General features: G+C 35.7%; 1 protein-coding gene across 1 annotated transcript; it reads left to right on the forward strand.

Moving 5' to 3' along the window:
• The first annotated feature begins 13,097 nt into the window (after positions 1 to 13,097).
• LOC131414019 (olfactory receptor 2M3-like) lies at positions 13,098 to 14,085 on the forward strand. Its single transcript, XM_058555057.1, has one exon. It carries the CDS (start codon positions 13,147 to 13,149, stop codon positions 14,083 to 14,085), a length of 939 nt encoding a protein of 312 aa, XP_058411040.1. The 5' UTR covers positions 13,098 to 13,146.
• Positions 14,086 to 21,431: the final 7,346 nt, after the last annotated feature.

Raw genomic sequence — 21,431 nt, forward strand, 5'->3', positions numbered from 1 at the left:
TGAAATAGAGACTAAAATGATAATAAAAAGGATCAATGAAACTAAGTGCTTGTTCTTTGGAAGATAAACAAAATTGACAAACTCTTAGCCAGAATCATGAAGAAAATAAGAGAGAAGATTCAAATAAATAAAATTAGAAATGAAAGAGGAGAAATTACAAAGGATACCAAAGAAACACAAAGGATTATAAGAGAACACTGTGAAAAGCTATATGCCAACAAATTGGATAACCTAGAAGAAATGGATAAATTCTTAGAATCATACAACCTCCCAAAACTGAAACAAGAAGAAATAGAGAATCTGAATAGACCAATCACAAGAAAAGAGATTGAAACAGTAATCAAAAACTTCCCCCAAAACAAAAGTCCAGGACCAGATAGCTTTTCTGGTGAATTCTACCAAACATTCAAAGAAGATTTAATACCTATCCTTCTAGAGCTATACTGAAAAATTGAAGAACGCAGAACACTTCCTAACTCATTCCATGATAGCAAAACGAGACAAGGACAACGCAAAAAAGGAAAATTATAGGCCAATATCACTGATAAACATAAATGCAAAAATCCTCAACAAAATATTAGCAAATCAAATACAACAGTATGTTAAAAGGATCATACACCATGATCAAATGAGATTTATTGCTGGGATGCAGGGATGGTTCAACATCCATAAATCAATCAATGTGATACACCACATTAACAAAATGAGGAATAAAAATCACGTAATCATCTCAATAGATGCAGAGAAATCATTTGACAAGACCTAACATCAATTTATGATAAAAACTCTCAATAAAATAGGTATAGAAGGAAAGTATCTCAACATAATAAAGGCCATATATGACACACCCACAGCCAACATAATACTGAATGGTGAAAAACTGAAAGCCATTTCTCTAAAAACAGGAACAAGACATTGGTGCCCACTCTTGCCACTCTTATTCCATATAGTACTGGAGGTTTTGGCCAGAGCAATTAGGTAAGAAAAAGAAATAAAAGGTTTCCAAATTGGAAATGAAGACATAAAACTCTCACTGTTTGTGGATGACATGATTCGATATATAGAAAACCCTAAAGAATCCACCAAAAAACTATTGGAAATAATGAACAGCCACAGTAAAATTGCAGGTTTTACTGTAAAAAGTGGTTGCATTTCTATACATTAATAATTAACTAGCAGAAAGAGAAGTCAAGAATAAAATCCCATTTACAATTGCAACAAATAGAATAAAATATCTAGGAATAAATTTAAGCAAGGAAGTGAAAGACCTGTACACTCAAAACTATAAGACGTTATTGAAAGAAATTGAAGGAGACATGAAGAAATGGAAAGTTATTCCATGCCCATGGACTGGAAGAATAAACATAGTTAAAATGTCCATATTACCTAAAGCATCCTACAGATTCAATGCAATCCCCATCAGAATGCCAATGACATTCTTCACAGAAATGGAACAAAGAATCCTAAAATTTATGTGAAACAACAAAAGACTTGGAATACCCAAAGCAATCTAGAGAAAAAAGAACAAACTTTGAGGTATCACAATCCCTGATTTCAAAATATACTATAAAGTTATAGTAATCAAAACAGAATTGTACTGGTACAAAAACAGACACACAGATCAATGGAACAGAACTGAAAGCCCAGAAATAAAACCACATATCTGTGGACAGCTATTCTTCAACAAAGGAGCCAAGAACATACAATGAAGAAAAGAAAGTCTCTTCATGAATGGTTTGGGAAAACTGGACAGCCATGTGCAAAAGGATGAACGTAGACCATTATCTTACACCACACACAAAAAGTAACTCAAAATGAATGTAAGACCTGAAACCATAAAACTCCTAGAAGAAAATATAGGTGGTAGGCTTTTTTTTTTTTTTTTGGCTGAGGAAAATTCACCTGGAGCTAACATCCATTGCCAATCTTCCTCTTTTTTTGCTTGAGGAAGTTTAGCCCTGAACTAACATCTTTGCCAGTCTTCCTCTACTTTATATGTGGGTTGCCACCACAGCATTGCTGACGAGTGGTGTAGGTCCACATCTGGGATCCAGACCCATGAGTCAGGCCACTGAATCGGAGCATGCAGAACTTAACCACTAGGCCACGGGGCTGGCCCCAGCAGTACACTTTTTGACATCAGTCTTAGCATTATCTTTTCAAATACCATGTCTACTCAGACAAGGGAAACAAAAGAAAAAATAAACAAATGGGACTACATCAGACTAAAAACCTTCTGCAAGGCAAAAGAAACCATGAACAAAATGAAAAGACAACCCACCAACTGGGAGAAAATATTTGCAAGTCATATATCTGACAAAGGGTTAATTTCCAAAATATATAAAGAACACATACAACTCAACAACAAAAAAACAACTAACCCGATCCAAAAATGGGCAAAGGATATGAACAGACATTTTTCCAAAGAAGATATACAGATGGCCAACAGGCACATGAAAAGATGTTCAACAGCACTAATTATTAGGGAAATTCAAATCAAAACTACAATGAGACATCACCTTACACCCGTCAGAATGGCTATAACTAACAAGACAAGAAATAGCGAATGTTGGAGAGGATGTGGAGGAAAAGGAACACTCATACACTGCTGGTGGGAGTGCAAACTGGTGCAGCCAGTTTGAAAAACAGTATGGAGGATTCTCAAAAAATTGGAAATAGAAATACCATATAATCCAGCTATTGCACTAGTGGATATTTATCCAAAGAACATGAAATCAACAATTCAAAGAGATTTATGCATCCTTATGTTCATTGCAGCATTATTCACAAGAGCCAAATGTGGTAGCAAGCCAAGTGCCCATCAATGGATGAATGGATGAAGAATATATGGTATATACATACAACAGAATACTACTCAGCCATAAAAAAAGACAAAATCGTTCCATTTGTGAAAACTTGGATGAACTTTGAGGGCATTATGCCAAGAAAAATAAGTCACAGAGAAAGACAAAGACCCTATGATTTCACTGATATGTGGAAGATAAGCAAACACATGGATAAGGAGATGAGATAAGTGGTTACCAGAGGGGAAGGGAGTGGCTGGAGGGTGAAAGGGGTAAAGGGGCACGTATGTATGGTAATGGATAAAAACTAGGCTATTGGTAGTGCACACGATGCAGTCTATACAGAAACAGATATATAATAGTATACATCTGAAATTTACACAATGTTAAAAGCCAATATGACCCCAATAAAATAATTTTAAAAAAAGAATTTGCATCTGTTCATGAAGGATGTGGTTTTCTTGTGATTTATTTGACAACTTCTGGGAAAAAACTCATGTTGGTCTCATGAAATGAAGGTAGAAGTGTACCGTTTTCCTTTATGTTCTGACAAATTTTGACTAGAATTTGTATTACTCATACCTTAAGTATTTGATACAATGTACCAGTGACACTACCTGGAAGTGGGTTTTTCGTTAATGGAAGGTTTCTGATTATGAATTCAGTTTCCTTAGTAGGTGTATGACTATCCTGAATTCAAGCTCTTATTGTGTCAATTTTGGTAATTTGTGGTCTCAATTTATTGTTGCTGTTTTGAAAGCACTATATCTTACCTCTAGCTGATTTTAAGATTTTCTTATTGTAGTTGTGTTTTTTAGCAGTAACTATGCTGTTCCTTAGTTTAATTTACCTCTAGCTTGAGGTTTTTAGAATAACTTCAGTCTGTGGATTTGCATCTTTCATCAGTTTTGGAAAATTCTCTACTCTTCTCTCTTCAATATTTCTTTTTCTCTTTGTTCTAATCTCATTCTGGTATTCCAATTACACGTATATTAGAATTTTTAACTGTGCCCTATGACATTGTTTTTTTTCTCTGAGCTTTGGTTTATATAGTTACTATTAACCTGACTTCCAATACACTAATCATCTCTTGTGCTGTGTCTAGTGTACTATCAAACCATCTATTGGGTTCTTAAGTTTGGTTACTACATTTTTATTCCTGGATATTTGTTTGATTTTTCTATTATAGACTGCAATCATTGATGAATACTACAGACTTTCATCAAATTTTTCCATCATATGTTTCTTTTCTTTAAAATGTTTAAAATAATTTTATTAAAATCTTTGAATCCTCATCCTATTCTACTGGATTATCCATAAGTCTATTCCTATGGTCCTTTCTTCTTCTCTTTGTATTCAGTTATATAATCCTGTCTCTTTCCATGCCTATTTATTTTGATTGAATGGCAGACATTTTGTATAAAAAAGATGTGGGCTCCCATTGATGTTATTCCACCAGAGAAGGTTCCATCTTTCCTCTGTTAACCCCATGAAGTGATGATGTAACATCTTAATTCACTCAAAAACTGAGATGAAGCAAGGTAAGTAGAATTTTGTTGAGGCTCCATCTATCCCTCATTTGCCACGTATTCAAAATGGCCTTCTAGCTCTCTAACTCATTGAGTTACCGGAGCTTCTGAGTGTTTACCTGGGCTCCTCCCCACACCAGTCCAACTCATGGACATGAGAAGACTCCACAATTAACAGTGATCATAGAAACTAACACATCATCTCCTCAAACTGTGTAATTGATCATAAGTATCAGGCATTTGAATCTGACCTTTTAAAGGGTCCAAACTTGGGCTGGGCTTGAAATGTTTTGGGGCATCGTTCTGAGAGAGAACTAAGAAAGTAAGGACTGTGAGTAAAGGCCCAATATTTGAGCCACTACTGTCATAAGGAAAAAGAGACTAATAGTGACTGGTGATTTCTGTTGAAGACAATGTATGACCATTCTTGAATGCTGGAAATATTCCCCCCAAAATATTTTTAAAATGTGGTACAAAAATAAAAATCTTTCATTATGTCAGTAATCACCTCTGGCCCTATGCTGATGAGGTAGCATACAATTCTGCTTCTTTTCACAGTCATGGTAAAGTGTCTCTGACAGCAAGCCTATGCATTATATGAAAGCTATTTAATGATTAATGGGATGGTTTGGGCTTATAGTAGCTTAATGTACAAGTACCAACTGACAAAGAAAATAGGAGGGATAAAAACAAAAAGCTTATTTAGGGGCCAGACCAGTAGTTTAGCATTGGCATACTCACTTGGGCAGCCCAGAGTTTGCCGGTTCGGATCCTGGGCGAGAACAGAAGCACTACTCATCAAACCATGCTGAGGCAGGGTCCCATATAGAGCAAATAGAAGGATGTACAACTAGGACATACAACTATCTACTGGGGCCTTGGGGAGAACAAAGGGAAAAAGGGGGAATATTGGCAAGCGATGTTAGCTCAGGGCCAATCTTCCTCAAAAAAAAAAAAAAGCTTATTTATCAGGTTTCACCACAGAACAGAGAACAAGAATCCAAGGACCAAGATGGCATTGTTAACTTTGGAAAGAATAGAATCAACAGCAGAATCAACTGGGAAGATTTAAAAACAGCAATGCCTGGCCTCTTTCCAAAATATTCTCATTCAATGATCTCAGAAGGGTCTGGTCCTGGAAAATATTTTTGATGCTTCTTAAAAGATTGTAATGAGTATCTAAGTTTGAGAACCATTGGGACAGGAGGCATGAGAAATTATTTAGATTTTTAAACACCAGGATTAGAGACGTTAATATTTCAGGCAATGTATATTATTAATGAACGAAAGAAATAGATCATCTGTACTATCTGGTATAAAAATAAATGGTGGTTATGGCGGAAATACAAACAATTACCTTGGTGACTTAGGAAAAAAATTGGAAGATAGTTTCATCATTGTAGTTAAAGGCAAGGGACAGAATCCCTGTGGACTAAGAAATTTAAGTAGGAAAAAAAAACCCTATGAATTGAAGCCTTTTTAATTTAATCAGTCAGTATTATTGTATCTTCTTGGAAAGCAACAGAAGGTAAGATTGGAAAAGGAAATTTCAACTACAAAAATTCCAAGATTTTCTTGGTTTTAATGAGGCAGAAACGACTGAAAATCTATTCTATTTTAGATCCTTCCAAAGCAATGGATATATTTTTATCTTAACTTGGCATGCATTAGTTCATTCCATATTTAAAACTTGAGTTATATTAGTCTTTAATAGGTCCTGGGGTTTTTAAAAAGATACTGTGTGAATGTAAGGCATTATTGTGACTGGTTTGTTCTATAATGTATGCTTCTTGAAAAATCATTCTGAGAATCTCTTCACGGATCTAGCCCTATAGTTTAAAACATATTTTTCCCTGTGAACCACATCTTCAAATCTGTGTAAAGTATAGTTTTGTTTGATTAAAATATTATTTTAAGAATGTAAGCCATGTCCTTTACCTTTCAGGGGCCTATACCCTAGTTGAGAGAGTGAGTCATTACATAAAATAATAGGTGATAATGAAAGATGGAAATCAATATATGTGTTATGGGTTGTATTGTGTCCCCAAAATTTGTATGGTGAAATCCTAAACTCCAGTGCCTCAGAATGTGATTTTTATGGGAATATGGTCCTTACAGAGGTAATCAACTTAAAATGAGGTCATTAGGGTGGGCCCTAATCCAAATGACTAGCTTCTGGATTAAAAGAGGAAATTTGGAGACACAAAAACACAGGGAGATTGCCACGTGAAGATGAAGAAAGAGATCAGGGTTATGTTTTTACAAACCAAGGAATACCTAGATTGCCAGAAAACCACCAGAATCTAGGTGAGAGGCATGGAATTGATTCTTTCTTGCAGCCCTCAGAAAGAATCAACCCTGCTGACACCTTGATCTGAGTCTTCTAGCCTTCAGAACTGTGAGAAAAAAGTTTCTGTTGTTTAGTCCACCCTGTTTGTGGTAGCTTTTTTTTTTTATTTGGTGAGGAAGATCAGCCTTGAGCTAACATCTTTTGCCAATCCTCCATTTTTGCTGAGGAAGATTGGCTCTGGGCTAACATCCGTGCCCATCTTCCTCTATTTTATGTGTGAGACACCTGCCACAGCATGGTTTGATACGTGGTGCATAGGTCCATGCCTGGGATCTGAACCTGTGAACCCCGGGTCACCAAAGCAGAGCCCACAAACTTAACACTACACCACTGGGCAGGCCCCTGTGGTACCTTTTTATGGCAGTCTGACAAACTAATACAATAGGATTAAATGTAAAAATTATGATAATGATAATGATTAAGATGGTCGAAGCTTATATATTCTGAGCTCATATTTTGGATTAAGCTTCATACTGAGTTATTTATAAGGGTTATATTTGGTAATCTTAACAACAATCCTGAGATGTACATATTAGTCTCACTATAGAAATTACAAATAAAAGAGGAGGCTTGATGATACCACTGTTGGCTGTACAGTGATGATTGAAACCCAGACATGTCTCATCCCAAAACCCATGTCCCTGTTCAACACTCTGCACCACTTTTGGTATAGAGCAGTAGAAGAGGCCACATGACTGAGTTTAGTGAATAGGGAGAATATTACCTATTAAAATGAAACTGAGCTTCTGAGGATGATGACCTTGTTCTAGAGCTTGAATGAAGGAATGAACTGAAAATATTGACGTGGCTTGAAGAGCAAAGTATATTCTTCCTGAGGGAAGTAACCTGAGCCAAGACCTCCCATCAGAAAACATGATGGAGTGTTTGGGATGAAAGACTAGGATTGTTAGGGTTTGTGTTGGAAAACAACGTGGAGAAACCTCATGAGGCAGTGGGTGTAATCTCTTGTTCGGTATCCTGAGCCCCAAACTAAGTAGTTGCCATGTGCTTTTCTGACAGTTTGGAATCTGTGGAGGCTTTTGAGGAGAGTGAAATAAATCAATGGTACTAAAAAAAAAGTAATCAGAGAATATTGTATCCAGAGGATGGGAAGTACAGGATTTACTTTACTGGAAATTGGATGAGGTTACCAGAAAAGGCAGACAGAACATTCAGAAGTAGCAGTGTGTCTTTCCAATGTGTACTAGCTTTTCTCTATTTGGGTTACTGTGAGGAGGTCTTCTTTGAAGGCTGGAAGATAGACTATATCAGTAGTTCTCAAACATTAGCCAGCATCCAAATCACTTGGAGGCTTGTGAAAACATATTTCTGGGCCCAACCTCCAGGGTTTCTGATTCAGCGAGTCTGGAGTGGTGCCTGGGAATACACATTTCCAACAAGTTCCTAGGTGATGTTGATGTTGCCTGGTTGGGAGATCACACTGTGAGAACCACTGGACTAAATGAGTACTTTTAACCATCTTAGGGTCATGCTTGTGTGCCTTAACAATCCACCTTACCTGCTGCAGATTTTTTACTCTGTTCTGCAGGAGGACAGTGTTACTAGCTTTATAACTGAGGGAGAATGCATTTAGGAGGTACTATGGCATCCACACATAAATTGACCTTTTCGTGCTTGACATGACCAACCATGTCCAAATTTTTATCTATCATCCCCTCATGTTTTATCCTCTATTTTATTCCTCTCAAGTGTCTATTTTTCTTAAAATTTATACTAATTTAGTCATTTTCCTATGCACATGTCCCTCTTTTCCTCCTTTCTCCCCTTTTCCTTTTACATGTATATATATATTTGTAATAATCCTTCTTGTAAGTAGGAATAAAGGTAAACTCAGTATAATTCTGTAATCTAAGTAATTAGGTATAGCTGTATAGTGTTTTATGATGCAGTGTTCGTAATAACCAATGATACTAGAGCCCTTTATTCAGGACTATGTAGCAGGAAACATTTTGTGAGAATTTAGATGTGGATTTTCTTTTGTGAGAAAGAATTTACAATACTTTACAAAGACTGAACTAAGGCAATTTAAGATTTTGAGTGTATTACTATATTTAAGCCCTTTGTATTATCACTGTATAACTAAAGACAGTCTAAGGTGTTTTCAAAAATTGTTTAACCACAATCTTATTGGCCACTAATATTCTGCAAGATATGGTTTTGGAGATGTGATAGCACAGAATTTTTAACCTGTTATTTCTTTAAACTCTCTGACAAATTTAAAAGATAAGTTTTTGATCACAATTTCTTATTATAATTGTAAGGGATGAAGACACAATACTTGTTCTCAGGGATAGTGACACACACTCACATGCACACACACGCTCAGGTACATTACCTGAATTAATCCTTTGGAGAATCTGTTTAACAATGCCCTTGTATGATCTTGAAATGACATGTCAACTGCCTTATTGCCTATTTCTGTGTTTTCAATACTGTTACTTAATAACCTATTTCAAGGTCAGTACATATGCTGGCTCGAGGTACAAGTTTTCTGTGGATGATTAAACTATATTTACTAAGTAGAGTACATCCTTAAACATGTGAAATATTAAGTTGGAGTTTCGGAGGTTTCAAAGTACCATGATGGATCAGTAATACTGATGTGTAGGATGAGCTGAAAATTTAAAAACCTTTATAAGTAAAGCTTAATTAGTTGGCATAACAAGTATCAATATACGAGGATTAGGTTGCTCTTATGGAAATAAGAACAGATATATTTGTATGAATGAGAGATTTAGTTTTAAAAACAAATTGGTATGACTGTGTGACTGGGTCTTTGGGAATAAAAGAAGGAAATGAAGTGTCCAAAGTTGTGATTTATGATTCCTGAAATGTACAGCTAAAGACTGAGGAAGATTATGGTTATAAATATTTTGGGAATACAGAATAAACAAATGGGTGAGGACATTCTCAACAAAGTCTTTATTTTGTCATGGAGATGGGAGCACATAAACCTATGCCTAACATATATACATATACAATAATTATTACAATACAATTTGATAAGTTCTACTGTAAAGGTATGTTTAGAAAGTTATGGGAGGGTTTTGAGCTGAAGAATGATGAATGTATATGTAGCATATGTAGCAATTAACAAGAACAATGATTATGAGAGAAGAGATAATCAGCAAACTAAATATCCAAGGGATACATGGAAGGATAAAAACACGTGGATATTCGATGAATTAAACAAACCAGAGTTTGGTGCAGTCATGAATTACACACAAAGGTCCCATGCAAAGAAACATTAACTGAAGATCTGTTCAAAGAATACTCTTCCAATAAGCCCACCACCATTCTCTCTGGCCCTCACTCCCAATACAGAGCAATTAGCAGCAAGGTGCGTACCTGGATGCAAAACAAACAAAAGTGAGCACTGCTCTCCACGGACAGCAATCAAACTAACTGAGAGGATGAAGGCTTCTCCTGGGGTGTTGCTCCCCCTACATGAACCTCTCTTTTTGGTATTCAGTGAGGACCATTTTAGGAGTTAGCTCTCCACTAATACACCCAAATCGAAGTCTCTCCTTCACAGGCTCTGCTTAAGTACCCAGTGTTCACAATTCAGCTATCCCTTCAGGGTCGAGGCCTGTAGAGGAATCAGTCCTGTCTCTACAAAAACAGAGTAATCTGTGCTCCTAACATTTGCATGGTCTTAAAATTACAAAATTGTGTTGGTGTTACAATATGTAAATCAACAGATAATCATGATATGATCTTTCAAAAAGACATTTTGATAGATGTTACCAACATGGACGATATTTGGTTACGGAAGGGATGGTGAAGTAACACAGTGAGAGATGTGGGTACTTATTTTTCTCCCTTATGAATCCAATAAAAAGAGCAATGGAGTTATAATGATGTTTTACAAAATTAGAAAGAGACATAATAGAAGAAACAGATATGAAAAATACTATAATTATTAAAATGCGTGAAGAAAATGGGAAAAGCAATGAAAGGCTGGTTAGAAAAAACATAAATTCTGAACTTTCCTGTCAGGTATAGTCAATCATTAAATAGAGGAAAAACATTATTATGACTGTAACCAGCAGGCAAAATAATAAGTTGTTAAAAACTAATTGCCTCTGGGGAACAAGATATCAGTGAGGAGTTCACATTTTAACTTTTGAGTATTAATTATTTGAATTATACACTTTAAAAATTAAAATTAAAGCAAATAATATGGAGGAAAGCAAAAATGACTATAAGATAGTTGAAAAAGCCTGATTAAAAAACCAAGAATTTCAAATTTGCATTCTAGCTCATTGTTTTAAGATGAGAAGTCCTTATATGTCTGGTAACACTCTTGCCATGTAAACTTGCAAATTTCTCAAGCCGTTTATTTAGAACACAATTTTGCATAGATATATAAAAGTAAAAGTCATATCAGCCAATGCTACCATTAGTAAATGGGGATATAGACTCTTTGCTGTTTCCAAAATAATCTCCAGAACCTTGAAAAAGTTTTATTTAAGTATTGGCTGAAAGAATTAATTTAATTGAGTGTTCTTAATTTGTATATCTTATCGCAATTATCTGCACAGTTGGTTTCATTTGAATTTTATTAAACATAAAATACTTTAGTAAAGTTGAGGTGTTATTAAGCTACAGGTAAATGTATTGTTATATTATTATTTTAGAGGCTCTGGCTCTAAAACCCAATGTATTCCAGAAAAAACAAAAGGCTAAATGTGGATTTGAACAGTCTTCTACATTGGGTTTGTCAAAATAGACTAGACCAAAGCACATTATAGGCTTCCTTATCTGCTCATGCAGTTTACACACGCAAATCTCTAATATCACCACAAAATTTTGAGGGAAGAGCAATTTAGAATGGACAATTCCAGAAGGGGAAATGAGAGTAGGAGAAAACAGGAAAGATACTGTTTGCAAACAACACCTAGAGTGCAATGATGGGTCACCTGCCACAGCCCATCTTCACAGCAGGAGAAACAGATGTCGCTGGAATGACAGAATTGCACAGGCCTTCCACCAAGTGAGGTATGGGAGCAAGGGCAGGCCCATTTCTGGTTGGACTTCAAACTTAAACAACTGTGAGGACCCTCTTTAAGAAAAAAAAAAAGAATATACAATTATGAATACAAAACTGCTAGGTCCTTATAATGGACGTAAGCTTCAGGTAAATCCTCCTCTGGGTAGGGATGAAAAAAACATAAAGATATGTGAAAATAAAGGGCTTTAAAAATGTACTACCTCTTTCCCAGAAAAATTTGTCATAATGGGGCCACAGTATATAATGCAGAGACCTTTAAACCAGGAGCAGTGAAAGCTGGCTTCCACAGCATTTGAGAGTAAAAGCATGAACCCTGTTCAATCTTGAAGAACACTTGGGTTGAGTCAGCGGTGGGCAGCATGAGAGAACACCCTTCTTTTGGTGATAAAATAAATCGTGTTATCAGGTTGGCTGGTTTCCTCTTCACTGGTGTCTCAACAACATAAAAGGTGTCTTTGTCCAGTTTGCTTTTCTCTAATCCTTTGTATAACAATTCCATTTTTCCCTAGGATTCCATTCCCTAAAGGATGGCCTTGGCTCACTCTTACACTGATAGAGACATACCAATATATTTGTTTTTTTGCTGATTTTTTTGCCCCATTTGGTGCTGATTTAGGCAATTGAGCTGAAGCACAGGGTTTGGAATTTGGATACCTTCCTATACCTTCTTCAAGTTTCTTCCTTTTTGAGTGTATAAAAAGAAATCTCAAGATACTGCCCTCCTCAAACTGAAACATAAATGATAATTTTGTTTTTTCACTTCTTCATCCACAATTAAATCACCTATTCATGATGTATTAATTAATTGCAATTATTTACCAATTATTATGAACTGGATTTTCATCATCTATAATATTGTATAGCTAGTAGTCCTATTTGGTCTCTAAGTTTGGTGTACAAATGAAATTATATAAATTCATATGTTAACATCTCTTGGAAACAACAGATTATTAGTTATAGTTGTTTTACTTTACTATGTAGGCAGTGACATTCAAAATGCTCTATTCATCTGTTATAGAATTTGTTACATACTGACATACAATAAATTTATGGATATACTTCTATCTAATACTAGGTCATATGGTCCTTGAGGAATCAGATGCTCTGTCCAGATGCTGTGGTTTGCATTTGATATCCTGTTTAGTAATCACAGCAACTCAATTAAAAAGTTATTTCTGCTTTGTAAAGGAAGTAAAATGAAACACTTAGAAATAACTTGTCAGAGGATATGCAAGTCTGTAGAGGTGGAGCTTGATTGTGATTAATGCTACCCGACTGCAAAGCCTCTGCTCATCCTTTACACTGTCCTGGGCATATCATATATGTTGGTACTGGAGTACCATTCATCAAGTAGATGTTGAATAAATAACTATCCAAATGTTTAACTTTTATAACTTCTTATGGGTCTAGATAAAGAAACTATTCATCATGGAATGGGAGAATCAGACATTTAGCCCTGACTTCATCCTGATGGGAATCTTCAGTCACACTCCCACTCACAGCTTCCTCTTCTCTCTGGTCCTGGGCATCTTCACAGTGGCACTCTTGGCAAACACTCTCATGGTTCTCCTCATCTACCTGGATACCCGGCTCCACACCCCCATGTACTTTCTCCTCAGTCAACTCTCCCTCATGGACCTCATGCTCATCTGCACCACTGTACCCAAAATGGCCTGCAACTACTTGTCTGGCAGGAAGTCCATTTCTGTAGCAGGATGTGAAGCACAGATCTTCTTCTACGCATCCCTCTTTGGTGCTGAATGCTTCCTATTGGCTGTCATGGCCTATGACCGCTATGTTGCCATTTGCTACCCTCTTCAGTACCCCAGTCTGATGAACCAGAAAATTTGTGGACTTCTGGTTGCCTCTTCGTGGATTCTTGGTTGCCTGGATGGGATTGTTGATGTAGCTGCTACTTTGTCCTTTTCCTATTGTGGCTCCCGAGAAATAGCCCAGTTCTTCTGTGATGTGTCTGCAGTCCTAAGTCTATCGTGCACTGATAGATCCACATTTGAAACACTTGTTTTTGTCTGTTGTGTATTAATGCTTCTGTTCCCTTTATTACTCATCATTATCTCCTACACTCGTGTAATTGTGGCTGTCCTTCGCATGAGTTCTGGGGAGGGTCGGCACAAGGCTTTCACGACCTGTACTTCACACCTTCTTGTTGTCGGGATGTATTATGGAGCAGCTATGTTCATATATATGCGGCCCACTTCTAACCGCTCCCCAACCCAAGACAAGATGGTATCATCCTTCTACACCATTCTCACTCCCATGCTGAATCCCCTTATCTACAGCTTCCGCAACAAAGACGCGGCCAAAGCATTCAGTAAGGTACTCGAGAAGGGGAAATCTAGAGAATAAATGGGATAATGGTCAACAAGAGTTTTTTTCCTCTTATGTATCTTCTCTCTCAATCTGACCTGCATTCATTTATTTAAAAACATGATTTAGCTGCAAGTGTATAGACCATTTTCCTGAGATGTTTATAGGCATCAGAGTTAACAGACTCTGGATAAACATGGAGTCAATTGATATATTTTGAATTTATTGTATTTATTTTTTTTAGGTATAAACCAATTAAAGTTCTTGAAAAGTTAAAAATTAAGTTAGTCAACATATATACCTTAGTTGTAGAACTAAATAATAAAACTACATTAAATGCTTTCTCTTATTTTGAGAACCACATTCTTATTGAACTACTTATATTGTGTCTTATGTACTGAGTTAAACACCACACCTGCCTAATTCATGTTGTAATTAGTTAATTCAAAGTAAATAGCCAAAGAAAGTCACAGATATTTTCTCATTTACAAAAAGCTTGTCCTATAATAAATGCTACTCATATCAGCAGAGAAAGGATTTTTTGTTGTTGTTTTTTTGTTTGCTGAGTGTTTGACTTTCTTGATGTGCTGAGCATTTGTATATTTGCAGATTGTCTTTTGGTGTCAAATCCAAAAACTCATCACTAAGATCAATGTCAAGGAGTTTACCACATATGTTTTCTTCTAGGATTTTTATGGTTTCAGGCCTTACATTCAAGTCTTTAATCTGAATCAAGTCATCCAGTTTGAGCAAATTTTTGTGTGGTGGTCCAGTTTCATTCCTTTGCATGTGGCTATCCAGTCTTCCCAGCATCATTTTTTGAACAGACTGTCCTTTCTCCTTTGTACCTTCTTGGTTCCTTCGTCATAAGTTAATTGACCATATATGCATGGGTTTATTTCTTGGCTCTCTATTCTGTTCCATTGATCTATGTGCCTGTTTTGATGTCATACTCTACTGTTTTGATTACCATAGCTTTGCAATATGGTTTGAAATCAGGGAGTGTGATGCCTCCAGCTTTGTTTTTCTTTCTCAACTTTGCTTTGACTATTCAGGGTCTTTTGTGGTTCCATACAGATTTTATGATTGTTTTTTATATTTCTGTGAAAAATACTATTTGGAATTTTGATATAGATTGCATTGAAACTGTAGATCATTTTGGATAGTGTGGACATTTAAACAATATTAATTCTTCCAATCCCTGAGCACAGAATATCTTTATACCTATTTGTGTCTATTTCAATTTCTTTCATCAATGTCTTACAGTTTTCAGACTACAGATCTTTCACCTTGGTTGAATTTATTTCTTGTTATTTTATTCTTTTTGATGCAATTGTAAATAGGATTGTTTTGTAATTTATATTTCTGATAGTTTGTTATTAGTCCATAGAAATGCAACAGCTTTCTGTATATTGATCTTGTTTCCTGCAAATTTGTTGAATTCATTTACTAGTTCTAATAGTTTTTTGGTGGAGTCTTTATAATTTTCTATATATAATGTCATGTCATCTGCAAATAGTGACAGCTTCTTCCTTTCCAACTTGGATGACTTTTTTTTCTCTCTTGCCTAATTGCTCTGGCTCGGACTTCCAATAGCATGTTGAATAAAAGTGACAACAGTGAGCATCCTGGTCTCCTTCCTGATCTTAGAGGAAAAGCTTTCAGCTTTTTACCTTTGAGAATGATGTTAGCTGTGGGCTTATTGTATATGGCCTTTTATTATGTTGAGATGTTTCCTCAATACCGACTTTGTTGAGAGTTTTTATCATAAATAGATGTTGAATTTTGTCAAATGCCTTTTCTGCATCTATTGAGATGATCTTACAATTTTTATCCTTCATTTTGTTAATGTGGTATATCACTTTGATTTATTTGAGGGTGTAGAACCATCCTTTCATCCCTGAATAAACCTCACTTGGTCATGGTATATGATCTTTTTCATGTGTTGCTGAATTTGGATGGCAAATATTTTGTTGACCAAAATATAATTCTTGACAGCAGACTTTTTCTAATTGAGTTTTTAAGTTCAGAAGTACTGTAGGTTCACCGCTGGGAACCAAACATGGGTCGCTGAAGCGGAGCTCTCCCAACTTAACTACTAGGCCATAAGAATGGCCCCTATTCTGTGTTTTTTGATTCTAGTGTTCTCTGACATCGGTTGAAGTGGTCACCATTTCAGAGCAGTGATTGCTAGAAACTTTGGTGTCTTTGCTCCAAGCTCAATAGAGAGGTACTATTACTTAGAAAAACAGTGTTCAGGGACTCACTAAAGGAGGTATCTTGTGGGAGCTGAAAACTTTTAATGAGCATGACAAAGTTGAAGATCAAGGGAGTCTAGTTAAAAACTACATAATTAGAAAAGTAACTGTATTTAGTTTTTGGGACATAGGGGCAAAGTACCAACTAGTGAAAGGTGGAAATTGTCATGATTAGGAAACTCAAAAGGACAAAGCTATTTGGTTACCTTGATGACAGCTGAAAATAAGTCTAATAGTGGTAAATAGACATCCGTCAAAATGATGTGACAAACCAGTTAACATATACCCATTTCATGCTAATTCATACAATTAGTAGAGCATGTGCTGGGCCTGTTGTGAGATAAATGTCTCCTTCAGGCCAACTATAGCTGTTTAAAGTTAAAATCTTATCAAACAAATTTACACACATTAGAAATAATAAACAAATACAGTAAAGTTTCAGGGTACAAAATAAACACAAGAAAATCCATTGTGTTTCTATATGCTAACAACAAAATAGCAAAAAGAGAATTCAGAGGTACAGTCCTGGGTCTGGCCTGGTGGTGTAGTGGTTAAGTTCGTGTGCTCTGATTTGGCGGCCCGGGGTTTGAAGGTTCAGATCCCAGGCATGGACCTATGCACCGCTTATCAAGCCATGCTATAGTGGCATCCCATATAAAGTAGAGGATGATGGGCATGGATGGTAGCCCAGGGCCAATCTTCCTCAGCAAAAACGGAAGACTGGCAATGGTTGTTAGCTCAAGGCTAATATTGCTCACACACACACACACACACACACACACACACACACAATATAGTCCCATTTACAATCTCAACAAAAGGATTAAAATACCTAAGAATAATTTTAACCAAAGAGGTGAAAGACTTGAACACTGAAAACTATAATACATTGTTGAAAGGAATTAAAGAACACACAAAGAAATGGAAAGATAATCCCTGGTCATGGACTGGGGGAATTAACATCCTTAAAATGTCCATACTTCCTAAAGAAATCTACAGATTCAATGCAATCCCTATGAAAGTGTTAAGACATTTTTCATAGTAATAGAACAAAGAATCCTAAAATTTATCTGGAACAACAAAAGACCCTAAATAGCCAAAGCGATCCTGAGAAAAAAGAACAAAGCTGGAGGTATCACACTCCCTGATTTCCAAATATACTACAAAGCTATAGCAACCAAAGCAGCATAGTACTGGCACAAAAACAGATGCATGGATCAATGGAGCAGAATCAAGTATCTGGAAGCAAACTCACACATTTACAACAGCTAATTTTTGACAGAGGAGTCAAGAACATACAATGGAGAAAGGAAAATCTCTTCAATAAATGGTATGGGGAAAATTGGACAGCCACATGCAAAAGAATGAAAGTAGACCATTATCTTACACCATACACAAAAATTAACTCAAAATGGATTAAAACTTAAAGATAAGACCTGAAACCATAAAACTCCTAGAAGAAAATATAGGCACTATGCTCTTCGACACTGGTCTTAGCAATATCTTTTTGAGTATCATGTCTGTGCAGGCAGGGGAAACAAAAGAAAAAATAAACAAATGGGACTACATTAAACTAAAATGTTTCTGCACAGCAAAGGAAACCATCAACGAAAAGAAAAGACAAGCTAAGAGTTGGGATAAGATATTTGCAAATCATATACCTGATAAGAGATTCATATCCAAAATATATAAAGAACTCATACAACTCAACAACAGGAAAACAAACAACCCAATTAAAAAATGGGCAAAGCATCTAAACAGACATTTTTCCAAAGAAGATATGCAGATGGCCAGCAGGCACATGAAAAGATGTTCAAAATCACTAATTATTAGGGAAATGCAAATCAAAACTACAAAGAGGTATTACATCATGCCTGTCAGAATGGCTATTGTTAAAAAGACAAGAAATAACAAGTGTTGGAGAATGTGGAGAAAAGGGAACCCTCATACACCCTCTCGTGGGAATGTAAACTGGTGCAGCCGCTATGGAAACAGTATGGAGATTCTTCAAAAAATTAAGAATAGAACTACCATATGATCCAGCTATCCCGCTTCTGGGTTTTTATCCAAAGAACAAGAAAACACAAATGCAAAAATATATTTGTACCCTTATGTTCATTACAGCATTATTCACAACAGCCAAGACTTGGAGACAGCCTAAGTTCCCATCAATGTATGAATGGATATAGAAGATGTGGTACATATATGCAATGGGATACTACTCAGACATAAGAAAAGGATGACATCTTGCCATTTACAACAACATGGATGGACCTTGAAGGTATTATGCTAAGTGAAATAAGTCAGACAGAGAAAGCTAAATACTGTGTGATTTCACTCATTTGTGGAAGATAAACAACACATGGATAAGGAGAACAGATTAATGGTTACCAGAGAGGAAAGGGGTGGGGGAAGGGTGAAAGGGAATAATGGGTACATATGTATGGTGATGGATTAAAAACTAGACTATTGGTGGTGAACAAGAGGCAGTTTATACAGAAACTGATATATGATAATGTACACCTGAAATTAACACAATGTTATAAGCCAATACGACCTCAATAAAATAATTTTTAAAAAGGACTTCAAAAAAATGTCTTCAAACAAAAACGAAAACATGAAATACCAAAATGTATGAGATACAGCAAAAGTAGTACTAAGAAGGAAATTTATAGTGATAAATGCCTACATTAGGAAAAAGAAAGATCTCCAATGAACAACCTAACTTTGCACCTCATGGAATTAGAAAAAGAAAAGCAAACTAAGCCAAAGTTATCAGGAAAAAGGAAATAACAAAAAAGATTAGTAAAAATAAATTAGAGATTCAAAAAACAATAGAAAACATCACCGAAACTCAGAGTTAGTATTTTGAAAATACAAAGAATATTGACAAACCTTTAGCTAGACTAAGAAAAAAAGAAAAGACTCAAATAAGTAAAATAATAAATTAGAGAGGAGACATTACAACTGATACCACAGAAATACAAAGGACCGTAAGAGAATACTATGAAAAATTATATGCCAATGAATTAGATAAACTATGGTGTGCTTCTGCACAGCAAAGTAACAACGAACAGAGTGAAAAGACAACCTATGGAATGAGAGAGCATATTTGCAAGCCATACATTAGATAAGAGGTTAATATCCAAAATATATAAGGGACTCAAACAACTCAATAGCAAAAAACGAAAACAAAAAGCCAAACAAATAACCTCATTAAAAAATGGGCAGTGGATCTGAACAGACATTTCTCCAAAGAAGACATACAAATGGACAACAAGTTTATGAAAAGATGCTCAATATCACTAATCATGAGGGAAATGCAAATGAAAACCACAATGGCAACGGTTAATAACACTCTGTTGCGTACTTGAAATTTATTAAGATAGATGATCTTAAGCATTCCCACCACAAAAAGAGATAAATACTGTACGTGAGGCGATGGATATGTTAATTAGCTTTACTATGATAATCATTTCACATGTATTTAGTGTATGTATTTAAGGTCAGTGATTGCAGTGTAGCAAACATCCAAGATAGAAGTATTCCTAAGCAAGAAATACATGGGGGTGTGAAAATTTCAGTCTATGATGGTGACAGTAACAATGAGAACATGCCCTATCAGGATTACCAGGTACATAGGGAAAAACAGCATTTTTTTCAAGACCTATAATTCCTGAGCATCAGAAAAGCCCATGAGGAGGAATCCAGCCACCATGGTGGAGTTGGGCATCTTTGGGAGGTACAATATTGATCTAGAAAGAAAAGACATAGAATCCTACAAAATTATGGAGAATCAAATAAGGAAAAAAGTTAGCCTAATAATTTAATGTGGACTCTGTCTATTTGTTTATGTATTTTCACACTTGTTATATCAGAATTAAACAAATTTATCATATAGGCCACTCTTAGCCTCCTACTTGCTCAAACCTCCTACCTGCTCAGTTTACTTGAACGCCTACATTTAAATTCCAACTCTGCTCCTCAGCGACTGCTTGACTTGGTCAAGTTAACTCAACTATCCATTCCTCTCTTTTTTAAAACCTGTGAAATGAAGATAATAATAGAACCTTTCTCATGCCTTTTAAAATTATTATTGAATGGTTTTATATATGTAAAATGCTCAGCACAGCGCCTGGTACATGATGAATACTTAAGAAAGTCTCAGTATCTTTCCTGGGAGTTGAGCATAAATAGAACCTGGATGTTTGACTACAGATGTCTACATGTCTTTAACCCATGTTGAGATTTATATAGAGAGAAGATTTATATTTAATCATGTGAGGCATAATGCACATCTCACTATACTTGCATCATACCATTTCATATAGGTATAAAGCTGAAAAGTTGAAATTAACAATTAAATGTACAGATGAAGAAATGAAATCTCAGAAATGTCAAGTCAATTTTTAGGTCACACATTTAAGAGTAGAACTGCTTTTAAGATGAAAGCTCTTGTTAAATAAGTCATAGGGATGTAATGTGCAGCATAGGGAATATGGTAGATAATATGGCAATAACTTTGTATGATGACAGATGGTTACTAGACTTATTGCGGTGGTCATTTTATAATGTATATAAGTATCAAATCGCTATGTTGTACATCTTAAACTAACATAATATTGTATGTCAAGTATACTTCACAAAAAAAAAAAGATGAAGTTATTCTAACCTAGGTCTTCCTCAATCAAAATTCCAGGCTTACTCACCTATTGTACCACTTCCTTTATTCTGATTTCCGCTAGCGCCAATGATTTTTCTCTGTACTTAACAAGCCCATGTTGACTCTGGGTCTCTGTGACTATTCCCTTCTCTTATTCATTTACCCTGATGTGAAATATGAAAAACCCCTCTTTTGATTCAATCTTTTTTTTATTCACTCTTTAGTTATATTTTCAAAAGTGAATTTACTTCCACTTTCAGTGATCCGTTCATCATTGAATCTTTCAATGATCTCAAAATTGCTGCATATTTTTGCTTTTGGAGACTGTTATCTCTCCCACACATTTCAGAACATCAGTTCTTTCACTACTTCATGCAAACTGGAAAATACAATTCTAGGACTAGATTTTTTGTTAAATTTGTATTTGTATTAAATTCCCTCTACTTTGACCTTCCTGTATAGAT

The sequence above is a fragment of the Diceros bicornis genome, chromosome 14 (assembly GCF_020826845.1).
Source record: "Diceros bicornis minor isolate mBicDic1 chromosome 14, mDicBic1.mat.cur, whole genome shotgun sequence".
Lineage (NCBI taxonomy): Eukaryota > Metazoa > Chordata > Mammalia > Perissodactyla > Rhinocerotidae > Diceros > Diceros bicornis.